Below are 9,460 nucleotides of genomic sequence, written 5' to 3'. Positions count from 1 at the left end.
TCCATCATTAGAAGCTTATGGAAATGCCAAGTCCTACTTTTATCTTATGTAATGTAACCTTTAAAGAGTTAACGAGGTAAGATGCTTTCATTTTACAGAGCTTCTATGGGAAACTGTGACAAATAATCTTTACTGTGTGGACTATTTTATTTCATTTTATTATTCTAGAGCATCCCTTATCACCTGTGAAGAAAAGCTCTTTGGTGCTGGTACACATTCTCATCTGCAACTGAGATTAATGTAAATGGATACAGAAAATACCTATGGTGGGCTGTAGCCAGCTAATACATTCAAGCTTTGGCAGAGCTGAGTATTTTGATCACCTAATAATTGTTTTCAGGAAACTATTAAGATACTTCTTTCTACTCTTTTGCCCGTAAGTTCTTTATTTGATGGAAAGGAAAATAACAAAAGCAAGGAGTTCACAGAACTGGAATTGGCAGCTGCATTTTGTCAGGCTGCTGATTACAGCAAACATTTTAAATTCTTACCAGATTCGCCACTACTTCCCGTTGAGGATTTAAGTGAATGAGTATTGCACTGGACACTCGTAACTGCTACGGAAAGACTTTGCAGGACTTTTGTACAATGAGTGTATCTACCTGGGATTTTCAGAAAAAGACATCAAAGTGGTCAGAGGGTAAACAGCTCTCCAAAGGTGAACAAAATGGTATCACATATACCGTAAACCCAGCTGAGAGGTCATGAAAGACAAACATACTCCAAATCAAGTACAGTATTTAAAATCTACATGAACATCTATTTTATAAGCAAAATGATGGGCTGGCAGTCCCCAAGAACAGTAAAATTAGACAGTTAAACAATTAAGTACTGAACAATGACTGATCACTTTCATACAAAGTTTATTAAGATGTTAAGAAGAATAAATCTGAAAAAACATGTAGCAAATAGTGATTTTAATTCAAGAGTACAAGGCAACTCAAAACACCTAGAGCATTTATATACTTGACAAATAAAAATACAGTGGTAATTACCATCCCTGAGTAACACTGCATTTTAAATATAATAAAGTTACTCAAATGTACCTGTGTATGCAGATGTAAATATGTTAAAGTTTGTTAAAAGATGAAGATCTGAAATAGGCAACTTGCCCTTTAAAGATGCAAAGTACAACTGGTTTTGGAAAACTTAAATACTACATTTAAGCAAATCAGGCTGTTAACTCTACAAGCTACTTAACAGTCGTGCTAAATGTATTTTATTTTGGTTTCACTGATCCTGTGTATTGCATACCAACAACATTTTCCTTAATGAAACAGTAGTAGCTTAAGACAATGTGTATCTTTTTCATTACTAACCATTTCATGTATTGTGTATTCTGAAATGGAGTGAATTTGAAAGTCAGAATGAAGAACAGCCTCTTCTAACAGTTCAGACTTCAAGCAAGAGTCACAAGGTGTAAATTTTAACAAGTTTCAGTACTCAGCTTCTACATTTTCCTACCTTCCAAAAGGTGCAGGTGTTAAAGTATTTAACACAAAGATCTACATTAAATGGTCCAGCAAGTAGATGGTGCCCAGTTTTTCAGATACTTAAGTAGCTTAGCCAAGGTGAAGAGACAGACATTGTTATTTTATTTTCCCAGCTATGTATGACTAATAACATTTAAGGTAATACCAGCCTCTTTATTGCTGAGGAAGAAAAATGGCAACTTCATTAACAGGCACTGCTAATAATGAAAAGTTAATTTACAGAAGAAAAACATCCTGAATACTGAAAAATAGTCCATACATCAAAAGAATTTACTTTGTTCTCTTATTTTCTTGTGCAGTGTTAATATTGTTCATTATACTGCTGGTTATTCACAGCTTGATCATCCATCTTTGGCTGTGGACAAGCTGTATCAGCACAAGTAGAATCTATTTATTTCATTTACAGCACTGCCAAATTAACAATGACTTAAACATAAACCAGCTTTCTAGATCTCTATCTTTTTTCAAACATTAGCAGGTCTGAAGTCAAGAGATTAAGTAATAAAGTATTTCCTATATCATAACACACGTAACATTAGAAATTTAATAGATCAAGAAATGTGTCATATATGAGTAAGTTTACAAGTACAAACACAGATTCCAGATTAACAATATTTTAGCTGTCAATTCAAATTGAAAGAATATAGTACTAAAAACTCACAACACTTGAATTAAGTATCAATTACTTTCAAGCCAAACAACCTGCTCTGAGCAGTAAGTAGGACTAGGTGACCTCTGGAGTCCCCAGATAGGATTTGGGACTATGTAACTGAACTATTACCCATCTGCTTAACGTTGAAATATGAATAAAAGCTTTACAAAGCAGTGATGAAATGCTTTATGTTACTAAAAGAGGTAAAAACTATCTTTCAGTTATTCGTTATCAGTTGCTTTTTCCCAGCCACTGGCTGACCTATGGTTATGTCCATTTGATTTATAAATCAGGTAGTCTAAGAATTACAGCATCAGTTACAGCAAACACGCAGTATTAGAAATAATAAAAGTACTGGAATGTAACAAAAGTGACATCCACTTTGCAGGATAACAGTTACTTGAGTTCCTTCACATGATGCTGAAAGAAAAGAAAAAACAAATACAACTTTAACAAAAATGCTATCAGGTTATATAGCCTCACTAGCTGTATCTTGTACAAATTCAGTATTGATTAGTTAATGATTTTGCATCACCAAGTAATAATTTGGCCCTAATAAGGCCACCAATTATTTGGCCAAATACAGAATTAATAAATTTTGTGTAATAGAATTTACGTGGTTGTTCATATAGAAAACTAGAGTATTTTCGTAAGGTTCAGCTGTTCAGGGTATCTGTAATTCACTTGTACATCTTACTTTCCAAGTACAAATTAATGCAGAACAGTTGTTCCAGTTTGTTAATACAATCAGCTTTAACACACGGAAATGTGTCCTTTCCTCAGACCCTTCCAGTGCTCAGACAGAACACAACTAGTGACAGAACGAACAAAGAGGAGAGGATTTGAAGAAGTCTGCATCAGCAAGCGTGACTGAAGCTCCCATAATACAGTAAAGAGATACTGAAGTATTGTATTTTTCAGAAGCCTATAGGTGTTGTCAGAGTATGACCGAAGTTAATTACCTCCTTAAAAAAATCAGGTTTCTTGATAACTAGAAAATAGGGGGGGAAAATGCAACACTAGTTTCACTTTGTTTATGCAAACAAAAGATGTGTTTCACTGTCCCAGCCATTAAATAATTTTTGCCTACAACTCTAGCACTACGAGAGGTTGCACTCAAAATCCAGCACAGTCTCATTCTTCTCACTGAACTCAAAAATGCCAGGGGACTTCCTCACTGGAAAGGATTTGTGATGGCAAGCAAAACCCTTCCCTTGAGAAGTACAGCAAACAAGACCTGCTGAAGGAGTCACTTCACTGGATGATGTAGACACCTGTGATACAGGGGACATCCCTTACCCTATTTACTGCATGATCTTTGATGTCTTCGTTAAGCTTTTTCAGTTTCACAGGATTCATCTGAATAGTATATCCTAACAAAAGATGTGAGAACCCCTTTTCAATGTTGCAGTTATTGAGAATGAATTTTTCAAGTCAACAAAATATCTGGTTTTGCCTTTTAAAGGTTGTTTTTCAGGAAGAGCAAATTACTGCTGATACCTGCAGTTTTCCAGATAAGTTGATCTGGACTGCTCATCACAGAAAATGAAAACAGCACACTTGAAGACAAGACAAAGAATGTGAATTTAAAAAAAAAAAAAACACGAACTAGAGAAGGCAGTTGCATATGAATGTTAATACCTTCTCCCCTTTACTATCAGGTCAAACAACTTCATGAAGAAGCTTCCCCAGTCTGGATAAAAGCTGCAGGTATTTGGCCTGTACTCCCCAAAAACATCCATTCTCACTAATTGCTTCTTTTCACCATCCAGAATGGAATCTTACAGAAAAAGGATAGTCTTCCCCTCAGGATACTTGCATGTTCTCCAGTTATTCTACATGCCACAAAATGTCAAGACTCAAAGTATAAACTAAACATCGAGAAGGAATCCTTAAACGGTCTTAACAATCTTTAAATGTCTAACAAAGCAGTTCATAGAACAATATCTTTATGTGCTTAAAACAATTCAATTATTTACCTGAAGGACTTATCCCAGGAGTGATACAAGCATCACAACGCCCATGAACTGAATGAAGAGCAACAAAGGTGTCATAAACGACCAGACAGGCCATAATGCAATGTTGAAACTGGGAATAAAAGCAGGAAGGTTTTGGTAAATTCAATTGTCATACTATGGAAACAAAGAAATCAAAGAAAACAACAAAAATATGGCACAAGAGGAAATGAGATTTAATTACTCTACCTGGAAAAATACTTGTTTCTTTATGACTTGAGAGAAAACAAAATTAAAAGACCCCAGCACCTACTTATTAAATTGGTAGTTTAGTTTACTGCTTATTTACTGACAACTCTTTCTAAAACTTCAGTAGCTGCTGCAGATTATACACTGAGCAAGTCCACTCAGTTCCATCAAGGGCAAAGATAGCTTTTACTTTCAGAATATCTGAAGCACCTGAAAATTAACTACTCAATATCTCCATGGGCATACATGGCAACTGAGAAAAGCCTTAATTTGTACTTCCAGCCAAGCAGATCTGAGTTAATTGAAGAGAAAGGGGGGAAACCAATTCATTTTGCAACTCAGTTACAAGGGTTATAGATCAGACTAACGCCAAACTATAAGGAACTGTTACCTTCTTCACTCTTCCTTTTTTTCCCCTCCATTGCAACAAATACTGACATTATTCAGACACATCTTAATCTAAAGAGAGAATCAGCTTTCATGCAGCAAGCAAATAAATATACTAGTGCACATACATAGAATTTTTTCATTCACATGCACATTTGCTCAATTCTGATTCCTGTAATCTCAGAAATAACAGTAGCTCTTACTTTAAGTACCATTCTCTGACAAGATATAAACCCTTAAAGCTCATATAACAATAGTCAGAAATATAAATTTCAGTATCTGTTTGCTATTTACAGATTGTTTGATCATGAAGAACTGACCAGGCATAATTTCTTCTCAGCTAGAAAATACACTTTTGTCTTAATTTGTAATCCTCACAAATAGTTGTCAGAGGTGAGAAATTTACACTAACAAAGCTAAGGAGTTCAGTTTTCCTATAAATTTTCAAGGCATAAAAGATCCAGCACATCTGCAAGTACACTTAATATACAGTTTTGACAGTTGCAATTTTTGCTTTGTGGATGACTGTTGAAAGTGGAAGAAATTATGCTATGTAGAACTGCTATTGTCACCAATACACTTAGTACAATTAGAGAAATTACACTTTTTATACAATGGGCCCATTAACACAGTCAGACTTGCACAGGTTCAGCAGAAGTTTGTACACGGTGTTCAAACTTACCAAATTGCTGCTGCAATAAAGGTAACTGTTGTGACAGGTATCAGTGCTGGATATTGTGCATCATAGTCCTCAATTCCACAATACCACTCAAGATACAGGATGCAGTAAAAGGCAACAGATAAACATGCAGCCAGTAAACAACTGCCAGAGGCAAACCACCAACTGTGGGGGGAAAGCATGTTAAAGCATGTTAAGCACATTCACACTGCAGTTTGCACATTAATCTTCATTCTAGTCTAGAAGCAGAACAGACAATACCTGTTAATTATACCATTGGCCCAGAGTTCCTGTAGGGTTTTTTCTTAAATTACTTTAAAAAACCCCACACTTTTTCCCCTTATAAAGCTGTCTCACATACATAACTAATAGAGTTTAATTTTGCAATGCAACATTCTCATCAATTTGTTTTTCCCTCAAGTATTTTGGAAATGCAACGCAACAGACCTTGTCAGTGATCTACCACACCAAAACATACTTTATCAGTAATGAAATAATATAGTCTCTACCTCAACTGTGCTCTAATTTAACAGACAAGATTTTTCTTTTTAGCAGCTGAAGAAAACCGTAGAGAAATACAGGATTTCAAACTCAGAATCAAGAAAGCACAGGGTATGTGACTACTTAGGAAGACACACTTTCAAGCCTCTTTGAGGACATATGTCAAGAGTAAGATGAAAAAGACAGCTTGGGAGAAAGGTGTACTTTAATAAAATCTTATACTTATCTGAATGTATATTTAGGGAATAAAAATTTTTAAAAGTGAATTTTTATTACCATAGTTTGATTACTGAATTAGAAAGAGTAATCAACTACTCAAGTACCATTTGCTCTGGTTTGGTATCATATGCTATTTTGGTACCTCAGTACTACCAATTATGAAAGCTGCATTAGGAGAGCAGTCGCCGTAGTCTACCTAAACAAGCAGTGCAGGAAGACAGGGTCCTGCAGGGAGCAGACGGGGATACCGAAAACCCTGATCACATCCTGGAGTCATAGTTTGCATCCACAGCTAACTGGATGTAGGGTGTATCTAGACCAACCTGGAAGAGCAGCTCCAGAGAACCTCACAGCACAGAGCAAGGCCCTGTTCAGCTTCCACATACTGATACAATAACGACAACGACAATGAGAGAGTTTTAAAAGCACTTCCAGGTGAAGCTATCTAAAAATACTTAACATCCATCAATCCCACTGAAAATAATTTCATAGAAAAGAAACAATATAAATTATTTAATAGAAATTATTTCACTAATCTTTCACTGGTCTACTCAAGAAATTAGAGAACTTCTAGAGAAATAAACTTCATTTTGACATTTAAAGATTAAAATAAAACCAAACTCCCAACCTTTCAACAAAACAGACAGCAATTTCTTGTACTTAAGTGTAAACTTCAAGGTACAGTATTAAACCAGCCTGTTATTAGAACAAATTTTGCATGTACACAGATGACTTGGCAGAGCTTTAAGAAAAAAATAATTACAGCAAAATTTTAAGCATTATATTTACTTAAAAATTAGTTTAATAATAATGGCTTAGGTGGTCATCTGGTCCAACTCCCCTGCTCAAGCAGGGACACCTAGAGCCAGTTGGAGTATCTCCAAGGATGGAGACTCCATGACTTCCCTGGGCAACCTGTCCAAGTGCCTGGTCACCACTGCAGTACAAAAGTGTTACTTGATATTCAGAGGGAATCTCCTGTCTGTCAGTTTTTGCCCATTTCCTCTGGTCCTGTCACTAGGCACCACTGAAAACAGCCTGGCTCCACCTTCTTTGCGCTCTCCCTTCAGGTATTTTTATATATATATTGGTAAGATCCCTCTGAGCCTTCTCCAGGCTGAACACTCCCAGCTCTCTCTATTCCTACTGTAGATCTTGTTTATCCAAGATTTAAAACAGCGTTCAGATGTAACAAACTGAATATGACTGTAAGACGACAACACAACTTTCTTTGTAAGAAAAGGTACCTTACCTATTTGCTTGAATAGTTTCTTTAACAGTTCTTAAAAAATCAAAGTAGTATGTCACAGCAATAGATGCCAAAATCCAGAATGCAGAATGAATATTCAGTCTGGTAAGAGGCTTCCTCTTCTTGTCTACAGCTGTAGACTCTTCTGTAAATAAGAACATAATTACAGCACTAAAGCCAGTCATTAAATGGAGTATGATTACAGTTACGTAAAACATGATGCTTTATCCTTTTAATTCATTTATCTTCAGAGATTATACTCAGTATAATACACTGTATTACAGAGGAAGTATTCTAAAAAGCTCTGCATATCTCCTGAAACAAAATACACTAAGCAAGGTACCCTTTGATAAAACATGAAAGCAGTAACAATCAACACATACTGTGTGTCTTCTTAGGAAATTAACAGCTGACTAGATTTTGAAAGGGTTATTTAACTAATTTAAAATGTCCTGGTGTTATTAAAGCATTTTTATTAATCTAGCATATAGAAAGTCAAGTTGGTATTTCCGATTACTGATTTATTAGTATCCTTTTTTTTGTTAATTTAATATTTGCAAACTAATTTCAGCCATAAATAATTTTCTTGTACTCAACTTCAGTTACTTCACAAGAGATTTTCAACTTCAGTTTCAGGAGCTAGCTTGATTCACGCTGCATATCTTCAGCAGGTAAACTAAAACTACCATCATGCAGAAAAGTATCTTTTCTTTTTTCCCTCATCACCATATATTGTTTTAGAGGGACAGACAACAGAGCGAGCAGATTTGAAAGCGCTGTTTTTGTTTATGACAGTAACCAACTAACACGTGCAGTACTCATCCACACTGTCAGAACCAGGCGTCACAGGTGCCTCTGGTGTTTCACACTTTGCACTTTATCATTAGACGGTTCGGCGTATTGTATGCGGGCTACTCCGCACGCGTTATCACCGGCCGAGGGTACTAACAGCTCTACTAGAGTTTACAGCCGGTTTTATTTTTTTTATTTCCTAGACTCTTGCTCAACTACTAGGGCTTGGGTCTGGAGCACTTAAGCACTTCATCCCCACCAAGAAACCCGCGGCTGCAAGCCTGTCACACCACGCACATCTCTCCCTTTTCACAACCCAGCTCTCTGTTAAGGAGCTGGCTGCGAGCAAGCGCTATCCCGCCGCCCCTTCACCGGCGGAGGCCCCTCGCTGCTGCCGGGCGCGGGGTCCGTCCCCTTCCCCCGCTCCCGCCGCGGGGGCAGCCGATGTTTGTGCCCGCCCGCCCGGCAGAGCCTGGCTCCGCTCCGCTCCCCGCCTGGCGGGGCCTCCGCGCCCCAGGCCCGCGTCCCCGGCACCACGCACCGGCCGTCCCGCCGGCCCCGGAAGGCGGCTGCGGCAGCAGCGGGTCGCGGGGCTCTGCCCCCCGCCGCAAAGGGCGCCTCAGCCTCGGGAGCGGCTCCGCGGCGCTGCCGCCCGCCTCCATCTTGGGCCGCTCCGGCAGTGACGCCGGGGCGGGGCGGGAAGCGCGGCCGCCGTGACGGCCGGTGGCGTGAGGGGCGGCGGCCCCGCCGCTGCGGGCCGCGGCGGGCGGGCTGCCCCCGGGTGCGGAGCCGCCGCCGGCCGGAGCCTCGCCAGAGCAAGCGACGGCCCCGTTAGTGGCCCAGGAATATCCTGTGAATCAAGTGTGGTAAATCGCACCAGTCCCCACGGGAGAGTGTCAACAGCGCAGTGTAAATCCCAGTGCCACAGTGAGGACTGGTCTGTCAAAGTTATTAAAAAAACAGGGAAAAACTGGGCGCATGTAAAGATTTTGCTCACAGCATTTTGCAAACCAGATGCTTTCAAGGACAGATATTGGAAAATTCTGAAGTTTTCGTGACAGAGAGCAGTGGTTTAGGTGTAACAGGAGTCACATACAAAGCTCTGAGAGGTTTCAAGAACCATAGGAATCCTGTAATACTGGATACTGCTCCTCGTAACTGAAAAGAATAACCATGTTTATAAGACAAGGTAAAAATAAATAACGTATAATTATAGAAATAATTTTTAGTTCTGCAGCCGAATTCTGCATAGCTAGATACAAAGTCACATCAGCATGTTTTTGC

The 9,460-nt window shown here is 38.7% G+C and overlaps 1 protein-coding gene across 2 annotated transcripts; it reads right to left on the bottom strand.

The window, feature by feature from the left end:
- Positions 1-900: 900 nt before the first annotated feature.
- Positions 901-8,843, bottom strand: TMEM128 (transmembrane protein 128). 2 transcript variants are annotated; one of them, XR_012633534.1, is made up of 6 exons: positions 8,718-8,843; positions 7,388-7,529; positions 5,419-5,580; positions 4,125-4,233; positions 3,445-3,518; positions 901-2,565 (listed from the first exon to the last, which is right to left on the bottom strand). XR_012633534.1 is itself a non-coding variant. In XM_074904521.1 (5 exons), exons 1-4 carry the CDS (start codon positions 8,836-8,838, stop codon positions 4,134-4,136), a joined length of 525 nt encoding a protein of 174 aa, XP_074760622.1. In that variant the 5' UTR covers positions 8,839-8,843; the 3' UTR covers positions 901-2,565; positions 4,125-4,133. The 2 variants fall into 2 exon arrangements, 1 of the variants encoding a protein (XP_074760622.1); XM_074904521.1 differs by lacking the exon at positions 3,445-3,518.
- Between the last annotated feature and the right edge of the window lie 617 nt (positions 8,844-9,460).

The sequence above is a fragment of the Athene noctua genome, chromosome 4, assembly GCF_965140245.1.
Source record: "Athene noctua chromosome 4, bAthNoc1.hap1.1, whole genome shotgun sequence".
NCBI classification, from domain to species: Eukaryota; Metazoa; Chordata; class Aves; order Strigiformes; family Strigidae; genus Athene; species Athene noctua.
This window is presented reverse-complemented; position numbering and strand designations above follow the sequence as displayed.